Source organism: Crotalus tigris, unplaced genomic scaffold (assembly GCF_016545835.1).
Source record: "Crotalus tigris isolate CLP2741 ecotype Arizona unplaced genomic scaffold, ASM1654583v1 scf7180000023654.2194447, whole genome shotgun sequence".
NCBI lineage: Eukaryota > Metazoa > Chordata > Lepidosauria > Squamata > Viperidae > Crotalus > Crotalus tigris.
The window spans coordinates 1,097,735-1,113,820 of NW_024100101.1; the positions used below are offsets into that span (position 1 = coordinate 1,097,735).

The following is a 16,086-nucleotide window of genomic DNA, read 5'->3' on the forward strand; positions in this document are numbered from 1 at the left end:
ATTCTGTGCCAATAATTTTCAGATGTTGGATGTCACCTTTAGCTTTCAGTCAGGTTTGTATACCTCCCAAAATTCTTCACAGCCATGGTTTTCCTTAGTACATGACCACTGGCTGCCCAATTTCAAGGGTTGTTTCCTGCCTTAGCTCTTAATTCAGTGCATCCAGGTTTGTAATGCCCAATTGAGGTTAGCCAGTATGCCAGGCTATTAAATTGTCTTTAAATTGCACATACTGAGCTCTAGGAATCCCAATCTGGGCTCACCAGTGCAAGATATTCAGGGCTGAAGTTTGGGATTTTTCCTGTTGCTTCCTTAGTCAGGGCATATGAATTGCAAATCACCTGAGGGGGCCTAGTTCCCTCCCCCTTGTTATCTGTTGGAAGTTGATCCCAAGCTTTGGTGCAATAGAGCAAAAATCAGCCTGAGGAACTTTACTGAAGGTAGGTGGAGGGGATAGATTCAAGTATGATTCTGAATGGTGTGTGTGTGTGCACTTTTACAAAATAGTCAATACAAACATTCTGGATAAATTTTCCCTCCCACCAGATAGAAGTCCAAGGTGTTCAGTACTTGTTCTGCCACCTATTCCCAAGTGCCATCTCTCCATTAATACATTCAACTGGCTTGTTACAATACAAATGGGGCAAGAAAGAAAAGTTTACAATGAGTTTCCACCCTCCCCCCACAGTCTAATTTTCTCTTCTGAGGCTTCACATGGCATCAGTGGCTCCAGGACTCCTTCCTTCTGCAGCTCTCACAGGCATCTGGGTAAATGGTAGGACTTGGGAAGATTTTCCACTCAAATTCATGGTGGCTTTTTTAGTGGATGGCTGGATTCAAAACCCAATTCCATGGCTCAAATGGATGGAGGCAGCATCTGGGTCTGTGTGTTCTGCTTCCAAAGGCTTGGGAGAGGGTTTCAGGGCTGAAAGATACAAGAACAAGGTCTCCCCCGCTTTCTGGGTGGACTCTACCAGGAGAGGCAGACAAAAGGTATGGAGAACAAAGGGCAGGAAAAGAATTGGAAGGGGGTAGCTTGCAGGCAGTTTGAAAAGGGCACTAATACTACAGTTATTAAACATAGACAAATGGGGAACGACAAAATGAAATGTTTCACCTTTGAACTTGACCATTTGCAACATATTATGGACAAGAACTTGCAACTTGAAAGGAAGAGGAGAAAAAAAATGCTAGGCAGCTTGAGAATGCTGAAAACTCCAAATAATTTTAAAGCCTAATATTTTAAGGTGTGCAACTTTCCAGAGGTAGGAGAACATTTATTCTAAAATAGACCACATCATTTTAGAGATTGAGAAATGCTTATGTTTCAGAAAGCTTCATAGTTGTTTCACCAGTAAGTGATAGGTAAGAAAAGTAACTTTAAAAAATTATTTCCCCATACAAGCAGACTTGAGTTTCAAAAGGCTCTTGTAGATAGACACACATTTTTCAGGAAAAGGATAGATAAAACACATACAGTAAATGCAAGTGAAACTTTTCCAACAGATAAACTTAAAACAATCCCTCCTGGTAACTTAAGGCTGTTCTTGAGCGTACACAGAGAGAATGAGGAAAACAAACAAACAAACACAATTTTTTTTCTTCACTCTGTTTGTTGGCCAGACAAACAGAGTGAGGTATTTCCTTTTTGTGGCTTATTTTAAGCAGAATTTCTAGCAGAATTTAAAATTCTTTTTCCTTTGGATTTGAAACAGTTAACAGTCACATTTACCTCTCACGCACAGACTTTGACAAACATATATACACAAAGACAAGAGAACAGAAGTCTTAGTTTTACACATCCTACTCATTCCCACCATAAATTTCAGATAACTCAAGTTAGGGAAAGCACATATTTTAAACATATCACATGGTTGCATAGAGAAGAGAGAGAGAGAGAGAGAGAGAGAGAGAGAGAGAGAGAATCACTATTTCTTATTTTCCCTTTTAAGTACCTTTATTTAGCCAAATTGGTTTCCCAGCAACGCCCTAAGCAAAGTCTATTTTTTTTTTCATATAGTTTCTTTACCTACCTCTTTTCCATTCTGGCCTAGACAGGAAGCCGATTCCTGTCCTAGGCTATGAGCAAGCTTTCAACTGGGAAACCTACCTCAGCCCTTGAATTGGAACCTCCCATTCTTATATGACGGGATTTTCCCTTGACGCTAAAGGGCACTACACAGTCAAAGCCTCCTTTTGAGACTTCTTTCTTCCACAACGATTCTTTGTGAGTCCGGTAAAAATGGGACTCACGGAGCACTCTGGATCCCTCACAGAGTTCGTGGGACAGCTCCTCTGAGGGATCCTGCCACGTTTTCAGACCAAAAAGGGGTCTGCAGAGACACTTCTGGTTTCCTCGTTAGAAGGTACAGGCTACTCTTCGACCGGCCGGCTTCACACCACTGTTTACGGATGCCTCCAATGTCCGTGGGCACCTCCACTTGCTCTCGGAGGTAAGTGGCCGCTCCCTTCTTGAGGCTTAATTTCCTAACTTTGCTTTCTTTAAAGGCCTTACCAGCTAGTTGCCCAAATCCAATTCTTTCATTCACTCATTCCATTTCATTTTCACACAGTCTCTCCCTTTTCCCTAACAAAAGGTTCTGTGCTCTGGCCAACCCCCATGCTTTCCAGGTTCTGCCAATTAAACAGATGCTTTCTGCGGCTAGGAAAGACCAGAAGCCGCAAAATCCAACTGTGATTGGGAAAAAAAAAGTCTTCTCACTCACCCAAACAGAAATACACACATTTTCTTTGTTCCCCTGGGCTTTAAACTTAAAATTTACAGGTACTCACCTTCACCTTCTTTCCAAAGCAGCCCTTGAGCTCAAACTCTCAAAACTCCCTTTACTACCCTAGCTCCACATGTCAGAATCCAATTATATTTCATCTTTAATTATCAAATATAGAAACTCCCAATTCTGCCTTCTCTGGATTCTGCCATAAGAGGGAGAGAAGGGGGAGAACAAAGGGGCTTTATGGCCCTCACTTCCTTCAGTATACTTTTAAGGAGCTGAATGCTGAATGTGTGTTTATTGCAACCTCAAAGAGTTAGCACCAAAGAACCTTACCATAACAAAGAATGTTATTTGCCTTTCATGTAGTTTATCTGAAGTCTCCATCCAGACGGAAGAAAGAAAAAAGGGGGTGGAATTGTGATACCTGAAACTATCACTGGAAGGGGGGGTGATTTGGTGGGACTACTGGGGAACCCCTTAAAACCTTGAATGGGAGAGCTTGGACCCCAAGTCCTGTCTAGCACGCCTGCAACCACTTCTTCTTAATAAAGGATTCCAGTTGGAAGAATTATTCCAAGAGTTCTGTCTTCTTAAGATGCAAAGTGGGGTGGGTCCTTACACAAGGCCTGGGAAACCCATCCACAGACACAAGGGGGTCTGCTGCCAGCAAGATGGGGCTTACCAGTCTCAGTCCATTGGAGAGGATAGCTTGGAGTCCCATCTGGGTTGCCAAATTGATAGAAATAAGGTCTTCATCCTGGTTCATCCAAGCCGGGAATAAATAAGCAAACATGGTGACTGCTTTGGGAAGAAGGTTACAGTTTATTGCAGAAAGATGGTCTTCAGGAAAGTACAGAGGAGAGAAGAGACTGAGCACATGGGGTAGTAGGCTTTTATACCCCCTCTAGCGTTGTTTGGAATAGTTTCCTGTTCCTGTGGCATGAACCTTGAGACTGTTTCTGAGTGTTTGTCTAGGCCTTGATATCTGTGGTTTAATTCTATTATCATATCCTGCTTCCCAGGTGATGGGGCTGACTCCTAGAGTTTGGGTGGGGTATGCAGATCTTCTCTTTTGTCTTCTTGATTGCTCTGGCTCCAACTTTCTGATGGTTTTACATCTGCATTTGTATGGGGCTAAAGTCTTGCTTGGGGCAGAGAGATAGATTTGGAGCCAGGTTTGGTTTTAAAAAGTCCTTTTGAGGAAAAATATATTTTTCTGCTCTTTTTAATATTTCTTTCTCTGGGCTAACTTCCCTCAAGACCGAGTGCCCAAACTGCAACCCCAAACCCACTTATTTATCGCCGGGTGCCAGGTGGGCGTGGCCCACTGGGTGGATGTGGCTGTGGTGGTCATGGCAGACTGGGTGAGTGTGGTCATGATGTTGCTCGTGGAGAGGGATGCCTGTGGGGGCCAGGCGGGGTTGGGGGTCTCTGGCAGGTGGGGCGGTAGGCAGGAGGCTCATCCTGCGAGGTGAGACGAGGCAGGGCAGGGGTGCCATTGTCGTAGGGCAAGGCAAGACAAGGCAAGGCAGGGGCTGGGGTGGCTGCTGCCTGATACTATTGCCCCCCCCCACACACAAAGGCCAGCGAGCGCATGGGTGCTGGGATTCATCCAGCCACATGGGACCTTGGCGACTTAGCAGGTGGCTGGTTGAAGAGGGACGGTTGCCATCTCAGGGCATGGCGCTCATGCCCACAGAGAGGGCTCTGAGTGCTGCCTCTGGCACACGTGCCATAGGTTCACCACCACTGACCTATAGTATACACCTATAGCAATGTTATTTTTCCCCCTTTTATATTGACCCAAATGCATTGAGGAGTTTTTATCATTGTTGTGCTATTTCTATAGAGATGTAGTTATTTCTTATACAGAGAGAAACTCCACCTCCTCTTTTATTTGGTCTGTTTCTTTTAAATAATTTAAATCTCTCTAGCTATGTGTTCCATTTGTGGGTTTCATCCCACCATGTTTCCGTAATGGCAACAATATCATATCTGTCCTCATTAACCTGATTTTCTAATTCAGGTTCTTGTCCAATGGCTGCAGGCAAAGCATTGGGCTACAGGGACCCATGTTTTCTCCAAAAAGGTTCAAAGCCCTTTGAGGATCCAGGATAATGTTATATATATGTATGTATGTATGTATGTATGTATATGTATATGTATATGTATTTTATAATATATATATATATATATATATGTCTGTATGTATGTATGTATGTATGTATTGTATATACTGCAACTCCTACCAATTTCATCCAGGCTACATAGCTGTAAGGGTAGAGTGAATGAAAAATCATGGTTGGTCCCATTTTAATCTCTGTTTAACTTCATTTGGCATTCACTGTTGTAATTTACCCTTGAAAAACATGCACCAGAGCTTTATTGGTTAAAGTTACCTGTTCTTCAACCAAAATTGTTTCTCAGCTACTCTTCCTATGAAAAGCTTTTGAGAATCCTACTTGACTGATCTGCATTTGTTATATTTTTAACATGTTTATCCTACACTGTATTACAGGGATATTTCTCTTAAGATCATATAAAATATGTATTGGAAGACAGAGTAAGCTATTGATTTCTTTGCAGAGTTCCTCAAATGAACTTTTATTATTCTGAATAATTTAGAAGACTGATTTTAATGAGAGCTTTAAAATCTAGAATGTAATTCCTTCATATCCATAGAAAAACACAAGAGTTTCCATGTCATAAACCTGTGAAGATATGTGAGTCCTATTGCTACATAAATTTACTTGCCATCAAAATAAAACCCTATTTGCAAAAAAAGAAAGAAAAAGAAAAAGAAAAAAAAGCGAGACCTTCAATAATACATGGGAATTCCACTTCTGCATTTTGTGGTGCATTTCCAAGCTTTTTCTGCACACCCAAAGCCAGAATGTCTACACCAGGGGTCTTCAACCTTGGCAACTTTAAGACTTGTGGACTTTAACTCTCAGAATTCCTCAGCCAGCAAAGCTGAGGCTGAGCAAAGCTGGCTGAGAAATTCTGGGAGTTGAAGTCCACAAGTCTTAAAGTTGCCAAGGTTGAGGACCCCTGGCCTACACCACTTCTTAAAAAATGGAATACTCCACTGGTAGGCCAGTGTTTGCTCTGTCTTTTTGAAAATGTCCTCGTAGTAGTGAAGTTCCAGGCTTGAAATCTTCCATCTATATGAGATGGACAACAAGAACCGAGAAGCCCGATCCTAGTGCTAACCCCACCTGCATGAAGAGCATCATCAACACTCCTGCTGCCTCTGACAGTTCCTTCGGAGTGACTTTGGGACCATATATGATCGCCAAGGTACTCAGGTAGCCATTGCTAAGTCCTAGGGACACAATAAACACCACTGGATACACGTCATGGGCAAAGGTGACTTTTGCAATGTGCGTTCGAGGCTGATAGTTGCATAACATGAAGAGGGGGATGAAACAAGTTCTCAGCAGAATCATAGCTGGTAGCCACTTGCTTCGTGGTCCAGGAACCTGGACCCATGCGGTGATCTGCCGCCCACACCAGTCAGCAAAATTGTACAGAAGGAAACTAGTGACAGGTGTGAAATATTTATCTGTCCAGGGGCTCCCTGAGAATTTGTTCACAGACTCAATGCTGGATGAGATTGCAGGGAAAATGGTGATTGAGATGAAGTAGACGTAGAAGACACAGAAACCTAACATGCCAATCTTCTTCAAGATGAGCCACAGAGGAGGGATTTTATCAGTATAGTTTCTGTTTGGCAACAGCTGGCTGGGATTATCTGCTGCCATATCCTCTTCCTCCAAGTAACTGCTGGGTAAAGCATTTGGTGACAGCATTGCAGTGTAATACCTGAAAAGGGGGGGGGGGGCGAGGGAAAAAAAGATCAGAGAAAAGCAAGCCAACAGAGAAATCAAAACTGAAATCGAGATAGGAAAGTTAGGAGATGGAAAGGAGCTCATTTGCTCACGTTGCTGTTTGTTCAGTCATTCAGTTGCTTCTGATTCTTTAATAGAAGAATAACAGAGTATGCAAGAGACCTTGGAAGTCTTATAGTCCAATCCCCTGCTCAAGCAGGAGACACAAGACTATTTCAGACAAATAGCTATCCAGTCTCTTCTTAAAAACCTCCAATAATGGAGCACCCACAACTTCTGGAGGCAAGCTATTCCACTGGTAAATTGTTTTGTCCGGAAACTCCTCCTTAGTTCTAGGTTGCTTCTCTCCTTGGTTAGTTTCCATCCATTGTTTCTTGTCTTGCCTTCTGGTCTTTGGAGAATAGGTTGACCTCTCCCCCCCCCCACTTCTTTCTAACAGTCTCTTAGATCGCTATCATGTCACCCCTTCTCTTTATTAGACTAGGTACACTCAGTTCCTGCAACCCTTCTTCATGTTTTAGCCTCCAATCCCCTAATAATCATTGTTGCTTTTCTTTGCCCTCTTTTCAGAGTCTCAACATTTTTTTTTACATCATGGTGACCAAAACTGGATGCAATATTCCATGTGTGGTCTTACCAATGTCTTATAAAACAGTACTAACATTTCATGCAATCTTGATTCTATCCCTCTATTAATGCAGCCTAGGACTGTGTTGGCTTTTTTAGTAGCTGTAGCACACTGCTGGCTCATATTGAAGTGGTTGTCCACTAGGACTCCCTCTTGCAGTTACTGCTATTGAACCAGTATGTCATGGTTCTGATAGATGAGACCAGTAGAAATAAGAAAGCATTTGCTTTCCTCAAAGAACACTTTTAATGGCTACATAGTATCAGCACAAACAAAGGTGAAACCAAGACTGAAAATTCCCCCCTCAAGATTACAAAGTAAAAGTTGAACTCCTCACCCCTGTGTCATAAATCACAATCTCCAATTAACTACGTTGGTGGGCTCTCTAATGATAGCTTCAGCCTGCCAAGCACTTAGGCAGCCTGACCTTGGTTCCCACAAGAAAGTTATTAAACTAAACTAGAAGAGTGCATCTCCCTCCTCCCATTGCTGTGGCAACCCAAAATGAAGTGAAGATGGCTGTGGCCAGAAACATTTGAAGGTTGATACAGTTCTCAATATTTGTGACTTACAAATTCTGCAGCTCTAAGGCTGTTCCCCAAAACCATTCTAGACCTCTTCTCTATCACCCCAGAATGGAAGACATGACATGTTTTAGGAAGGCAGAATTCAACAGAAAACTACTTAACAGGAAGAACAATTTAACAAAGGAATTAATTACCAGAGAGGTGGGAGGTTCTGCTTTGCTAGATGTTTTCATGCAGAGAATGGACTGTCATGTTTGGAGCTTGGTTTAATTTGGCTCCTTGGACCAAGCAGAAAACTGTATTCTACAGAAGCTTTGATGACGCTTCCCAAGTCTCTCCAAAATTACAAAATTATTTTTTTCATGGAGGAGAAAGGGAAAACTCTTCAAGCTGTTACTTATTTAGGAAGAAACTACCCCAACTTTGGGGAACTATTTTCACAGCATGTCCACTGCTACTGAAAATTAGATTTAAAGAATGCAACTTTGACAGATGCATTGCATGGACCTTAACCCATGAGAAAATGTTGACTCTTTACCAAATTACAGAGGAAGTTTGAAACGCTTCCCATACCAGCTCAGAGAACAATTCTGTCTAATCTGGTCATTTGTACAATTCAATTCAAATTAATACCTTCTTGGGCAAACTGATTATGAATTATGGAATGTGGTATTTATAACATCTGAAGAACAATGAGGAAATAATCAAATTCAACTGAGTTGTTCAATTTCATAAAAGATCATGAACACATTATTTTTAAATGCTGGAAAATGTGCCAGGACAGGCCTAAGAAAGAGGCCTTAAGGAATAGCTGCCAACCATTTTACATTGCAAATAAATCAATAGCATCAAGAAGGATAATTAAAAAAGAGAAAAGAGAAAAGTCATCCTTGAATCTAGCTCCAATCCTGGTACTTTATCTACATCCTTTCCTTGGCAGCCTTGAGAAGTAGTTTTCCATTCCTTTCAACATGTTTTTGCCCCCCCCAACTTTCCAGTTCAATCCATAGCTGTGGAATTCTTTTATGGTTCTTTATCAAAATACTAATTGGAACTAAATGTGTTTAGCTTCCAAGATCAGTTAAGGATGACTAAGTTCTTCTCCTTGCTCAGGGATAGCAGCCAATCTGTAAAAGCCAAATCCCAGTTTTTTTAGAAAACCTGGACAGACTGTGCTCCAGAGTTTTAAGACTGGTGGCTACACACACCATCAGGAACACAAGTGATTCCGAAACTAGAGTTTGTTTTATATTGACACGGTATCCATACCAGATTGTATGTCTTCGGTCAGGGAAGAAGAAGAAAAGAATACAACTTGTAATAAATCATATATTTTCATTCCAAGCTTGCATTGATCAGCCTGGGGAGGGAAAATAGAAACAAGAAGCAGCAGAGGCACTACCTAACACTTTCCCTAGCTATAATAGGAAAGGCTTTCATGAAAAGACACTCTCGTGACATCCAGAGCTAAGTATGTTAGAACCCAACCATTAAACATAGGCTGATTATTGATCTAATCCGACAGTGGTTGTTACCTGGCATACTCCAGCTTCGGAAGAATCAGATACATGACAATGCACAACACAATGAAGATGTCCCCTATGAGGAAGTAGGCCAGAGCGCTGTTTGTGACTTCCGATGATGCTGCCAGATCCACCACTGAAGCCAAGGCACTCAAAGTTCCTCCCATGGCCTGCCCTATGTGATGAGGATATGGGGGTAAGGAAGAAGAAGCGCAAATCTCAATGAAATGGAAATAAGGTCAAGCCAATGTTGGTTAGTCAAAATGAAACATGTTGAATGAGAATCAGCTTGGCAGCCAAATCAGGGAAAATGAAATTGGGGAACAAGAGACTACAATAATCCCAGTTTTGATGCTGGTTAGACATTTTGCCTGGAATTCTGAAGTTTTAGTTGATTATGCCCATAATGAATTTGTGGTCCAATTACTGTGCATGTATTCCCATGTCATTCCATAAATGTGGATGTAAGGTCATCTTTAAGTTCATATAGATTTTTAATTGTTCAGATGGCACATACACACATGTGCACAAATAAGGCAGTTGTACAATTTGAGTAATGAAAAACCACACAGGTCAACTAATGTTGCTTTTAATCCAAGCAAACGTGTGTAGAAGGATTAAATATATCAAAAGGTAAGAGGAATTCATTTATCTATTACCAGAGTAGGGGAACTCCCTAGCTATAAAAAGCAAATTACTTTTGAATCTTGTGGGAATTTCAAAAATCACCTCTGAGGAGACTCAAAACAACTATTTCTGGAGAAATAAAAAGACAACATTACTTTAAAAATCTTGGGATTACCAACCATATTTGAGTGACAAATTTATAAAGGAAAATGATAGATAACCAAGAGTTCAAAATGTGGAAAATTGTGTTAATTTTAGCTCTTTGGATCAAATATATACAAACAGAAATATCATCGCTTATTAGTCTGGTCTTATGAGAATGTCCTTTGACTTTCCATTTTTATCAGAAAGATGTTTAAGTACACAACGCAAAGGTTTATTAGCACCTGATGTGACTTTCCATTTTATAGTCATAATAAAATAAATTTATATAATGTATGGTTAAGTATTGGAAGGCTTCCAAAAAGTGCTGTGGTGAAGATCTCCACCAGGGGTCAACTGCATTTGTTGCTGTGGTCCAGGAAAAAAAGTAAATAAAATAAAATAAAATAAAAATCTCAGTACATATTGATTTTTGTCTCTTCTCTTCTTCCCCCACATTTTTTAAATTCTCAGATTGCATTTCCAGTGCCATCCATCCTTGATAAACCTCTAGGGGACTCATCACTCATACCTGCAAACTTGGAACTCATCAGTTATGGAGATGAGCTTTAATGTGAATATCAAATAAGACAATGAAAAGCTTTGCTTCCCCCCCCCTCAAAATATAAACAAACATGGAGCTGAATGCAAATGATTTCTTTCAGTACAGGTAGTCCTTGACTAGGACTGGCTTTTAGTGACTGTTCAAAGTTACACCCACCTCCCAAAAAGATACTTACGACTTGGTTTTGAAGTTAGGGTCGCTGCAGCACCCCCATAGTCATGTGAACAACATTTCGGTGGATTCACCCTTTCGACTAACTGCAGGGATCCACCTTGCCAGGTTCCACACCTTCCTCCCCATCTCCAATCACTTACCTTTTACTGTAGCTCTCCTTCTGGAAGCCTTGGAGATCATGCTGGGGAAGAAGAACAGGTCACTCTGCCCCTTGCCATCCTTAGGCCATGTGACTCCATCCAGGAAGCAGGCGCCATTTTTGGAGCAACCGCAATGAACTCTGAAATTGCAGCTGCTTCTGGGATGGCACCACACAGCCTACAGCAGGGGTCTTCAAACTTGGCCCTTTTATGACTTGTGGACTTCAACTCCCAGAATTCCTCAGCCAGCGTGCCTATAGGGTACCCATGGGGATCTGGTTAGCAGGCCCAAGGCCTATTTGAGACTCAGAGGGGGAAAGAGGAGCACAGGATGCCTCAGGGGGTGAAGGAGGCTTGGGGAGGTCTGAGGCAAGTGGGCCAGGGAGTGCACAAGGCCTTCCAGGGCTCCCTCCCCAAGCCTGAGGCACCCCATGCTCTACTTGACAACCTCATTGCATTGGGGAGAGCAGGGATGGAGTGCATTAAGTGAGGCGATTACATGGGTGCCTCACTTAACAACCATCACAATCTGTGATCCTAATGGCAGTCTCTATTACAGTCATAAGCCAAGGATTAGCCACACCTGTAAAAAAAATTAAACCACCCCCCCCAAAAATGCCACAGAATGAAACAATAAGAACAAAGAAAAGGTATGACCTCTTAATATAAATTTTCATTTTAAGCTTCCTCTTCAGGTTGTTGTAAAAGTCAACTAGGCTAAAAATGTCCCTGAGATAGAAATAATTGTCACATCATTACTCATGGACAAAAACCTTCAGTGCAAAGTCAAGGGTCCGTGTTAACCCAGCTGTCATCACAGGACACAGTGCTGAAAGAGTCCCACCAACCTGCTATAATAATCAATCTATTTAAATGTTTTTTAAAAACAAAACAAAACAACAGAACAGAACAGCAAACCTGAAATCAGTGCTTGGGAATTCCTCATGGGAAAGGATCCTGACAAGCCAAAGACGCTGCTGATGAAGATGGTGGCAGCACTGCTGATGACAGCCACACAAACAATGGTGATTATGAAAAATCCGACTGTCCAAGCTGAAGTGTCCACTTTAACCAGCACAGTGATCACCAGGAAGACGGCCAGCATGACAGCCAGGGAGGAGAGAATACGGACATTGACAGAAACCCTGGAAAAGAAACAAATGAGTTGGCGGGTGGTCTCTTGAGAAGCATCCCCGAAGATTCTCCCCAGTTCTGAGGATACATTTATTACTTCAACAAAAGCTCCTTTGCTATTTGAAAGGGCCAGGAGAAAAAAAATAACGAGCATAAACAGCTATTAAAGAATTGCAGCATTAGAGCATTTCTGACAAAGAAGCCTGGAACCAAATTGCTTGGTTTCAGTTCTGTTATCCAGTCAGAACATGTCTTTTTCACCAAAGTGCTCTGTGCCATTCAGAAGCTTACAGAAGTATTAAACTGTTAATTTTTTTACCATGGGAAAGGTACAGGGTAGGAAGGGAAAGGGTTCTTGAATAAGGCTGAATAGGGTAGGACAAAGAGGCTAAGAAATTAGATAAACTGCACACAGATTTTCTCTTTCATGTGCTTAATTAAGAAATGCCAAACGACTGAATGCACACTTTGTACTGCAAATTAAATGCTCTTCTCTACAAATTAAAAATTCTTAACTTCCACTTACCGCTGCTTTTCCTGATGAAAATTTTCAAAACACTTAAAGGCAATTATATAGCTAGAAAGAGGAAATCCCGGTTAGGAAATTCTAAATGTGGACAGACCATTTTGGGGAGTGTCCATACTGGATCCAGGGGGTTGGGGGGTGGATGGGAAATGGACAGGAGGAAAAAAAAAGGGAAAGAAATGGAAATGAAACTAGAATGATGATGGGGGGGGGGAAGAGTCCTGTTTGGAAAAATGTTTAGAACAGACCTTTGGTATATGTGGTTTATATCTGCCAATATTTGGAGATGGTCCTTGACTTACAACCATTTAGTGACCATTCAAAGTTACAACGGCACTGAAAAAAGTGACTTACGATCAGTTTTCAGACTTACGACTGTTGCAGCATCCCTCATGGTCATGTGGTCAAAATTTGGGTGCTTAGCAACTGGCATGTACTTATGACAGTTGCACTGTCCCAGGATCATGTGATCACCGTTTGTAACCTTCCCAGCTGGCTTCTGACAAAGTCAATGGGGGAAGCTAGATTTGTTTAACAACCGTATGATTTGCTTAACACTTGTGGCAAAAAAGTCATAAAATGGGGCAAAACTCACATAACTGCCCTGCTTAGCAACATAAATTTTGGGCTCAATTGGAATTGTAAGTCGAAGACTACCTGTACTGGGCTAGAAATTAAAACTGATAAATTTTAAAATATTAATTTATTTGACTTAATAAACCACAGGGATCTCCAGACCATACTTTGAGAACCATTGGTTTAGAAGATTAAATTTTCAAGAGTGTAATTAGACAGTACAGTAGATGTAAGAAAAAAGGATGTGCAAAATATTTGGATCAAAGCAAAAATAGTTATTTTATAAAGTAACACAGAAATGTATGGAGTTAAGCTAATGGAAAATATTAAAAAAGAGTTTGGTGGAATGATGGTGACTGAATAAAATTCATATAAAAATATATATCTTTCACTTGTTGAGGAACAGTGAAAGATACAGTTAAATGCATAGAAAGAGAAAGAGATAAATGCACAGAGTGTAATTTAAAATTATTTTTTAAAAAATTAAAACAAAATTGTTAAAGGATAGAAAACGCCAAGGTATGTTGAAGAAAATAACAATTTGTTCAGGAGATGGATGAAGAGGCCTCTAGGAGAATTAATGCAATAAAAAGGGAAAATGATGGAAGTATTCGGGATGAAATTGAAGTGAAGGATTATTGGAAGGTGTATTATGTGACAATAATAGTGATGAACTGAAGAATGGAACTGAAATAGATATTATTCATGTTGGTGTTCAGGAAAAAAATGGTGAAAAGAAAGCCATCAATGTTTGAGAATGTTGAAAAATGATTAGGTTGCAAGTGTAGATGGTGTCACTAGAGAAATGCTTAAAAGATGGAATGGTTTGATTACAGACTGGATGTGTGATGCTTTTAACATATGTGAAGGTTGCATCTGTGCCTGATGAATGTAATAATGCCATGATTGTCCCCCTCTATAAAGGTAAAGGTAACCAGAGAGAATGCCAGATCTACAGGGAGCTTAGTCTGTTACATGCACCTCAAAAAGTTTTGGCAAAATTCTAACTGAAAGGGGTATAACATGTGAAGAACATTTGCATGAATTGGGTATGTCTAGTCTAATGAAAAGGACGGGTGATATGATAGCGGTCTTCCAATATCTCAGGGGCTGCCACAAAGAAGAAGGGGTCAACCTATTCTCCAAAGCAGCTGAAGGCAGGACAAGATCACGCAAAGTACTAGTACCGCTTTACAAAGCCCTAGTAAGACCACACCTGGAATACTGCAGCCAATTCTAGTCACCATATCACAAAAAAGATGTTGAGAGTTTTGAAAAAAATTCAGAGAAGAACTACTAAGATGATCAAAGGCCTGGAGGCTAAAATATATGAAGAACGGCTGCGGGACTTGGGTTTGGCTAGCTAGTCTAAAAAAAAAGAAGAGATAGGGGAGACATGATGGCAGTATTTCAGTATCTGAGGGGCTGCCACAAGGCATAAGCGGTCAGGTTGTTCACCAGAGCACCAGAGGGAAGGACGAGAAACAATGGTTGAAAGCTGGTCAAGGAGAGAAGCAGCCTGGATTTAAGGAAAAACTTCCTGACAGTGAGGACAATCAACCAGTGGAACAGCTTACCCCCAGAAATCGTGGGCGCCCCATCACTGGAGATCTTTAAGAAGAGACTAGACAATCACCTATCTGAGATGGTGTAGGTTCTCCTGCTTGAGTGGGGGGCTGGACTAGAAGACCTCCAAGGTCCTTTCCAGCTCTATTCTATAATAATAAAATAATCAAGAAGAGAACCAACCTAAACGAAGGAGAAATTTCATAACAGTGGAGCTGCTTGCCTTCAGAAGTTGTGGCTGCTCCATCACTGGAGATTTTTTAAGAAAAGATTGGGGTGGTGTAAGGACATCTGCCTTGGGTGGGGGGGGGTTGGACTAGAAGCTCTTCAAGGTCCCTTCCAGCCCTATGATTTTATGACAGGGGAATACATGTAACATAATGCATGTTATAAGCAATTATAAAAGAACCCATAACCAAAAAAAGCAGAAGAGCCCTGGAGAAAACCAGATAACCCAAGTATTTCATGATCATCAGATAATTAACTATTTAAACAGGAAAGTTACTTTTTAAATTTGTTCTTATTTATTTAAATGGGAAAGTTGTAGTAACTTTTTTAAAAGAACTTTTTCAGATTTATTTATTTAAATAAGAAAGTTAACTTTGTACAACTTTTCTTATTTATTTACATAGTAAAATTATAAGTACTACATCATTCAAGGAAGAGGGCTGGGAAAGACAAAAAGTAGAAAGTGACCAAGATCTTGCAGAGAAAAGATTGACTTAGCCTTCAGGGATAAGGCCAGTGGTGGGATTCAGGCGGTTCCCACCACTTCGGCAGAACCGGTAGCTATTTTTTGGTGCCCAGGCCCAGAACAGACTTCTGGAAGCAGCATCGACACAGAGAACTGATTGTTCACATATTTGAATCCCACCACTGGATAAGGCCCTGGCTTAAACATCTTATTATGATAAACACCTTTCTTGAAGTTACTTAAAATGAGATATGCTTCATGCCATAAGACTACCAAAATTAGAAATGTTGCCTGCCTGGCTCTAGGTCTTTTGACAAACCCAATCTTTTTGAACAGATAGTTTTAAATAAATACATCAGGGGTCTTCAAACTTGGCCCTTTTATGACTTGTGGACTTCAACTCCCAGAATTCCTCAGCCAGTCATAAAAGGACCAAGTTTGAAGACCCCTGAAATACATCAAGTAAACAAAATGAATTGCTTCTGGGCAAAAAGACATGCTAGTGGACAAGCCAGGTCCCTTCACCTTAACCCTGCAAAAAAGTTAGGCATGAGATCTAGTTCAGACCTATCACTACATGTTAATTATCACCGAGCTTCTTAAGAAGGATGGAGCATGGAATAGTCATAAGTTAATCTCTGGAGGCAATCAAGCTACAGGGAACCAATTTTCCTGGGAG

The 16,086-nt window shown here is 41.0% G+C and overlaps 1 protein-coding gene across 2 annotated transcripts in view; it reads right to left on the reverse strand.

Annotated features, from left to right (window-relative positions):
• Positions 1–5,314: 5,314 nt before the first annotated feature.
• The window catches only part of SLC29A3 (solute carrier family 29 member 3), a 61,929-nt gene continuing 51,157 nt past the window's right edge, over positions 5,315–16,086 (reverse strand). For both annotated transcript variants that reach the window (XM_039320510.1, XM_039320511.1), the window contains 3 exons: positions 11,830–12,056; positions 9,277–9,439; positions 5,315–6,560 (listed from right to left, as the gene is read on the reverse strand). In XM_039320510.1, coding sequence (XP_039176444.1) covers positions 5,900–6,560; positions 9,277–9,439; positions 11,830–12,056 — 1,051 coding nt within the window. In that variant the 3' untranslated portion in view covers positions 5,315–5,899. The remainder of the gene's footprint in view (positions 6,561–9,276; positions 9,440–11,829; positions 12,057–16,086) is intronic.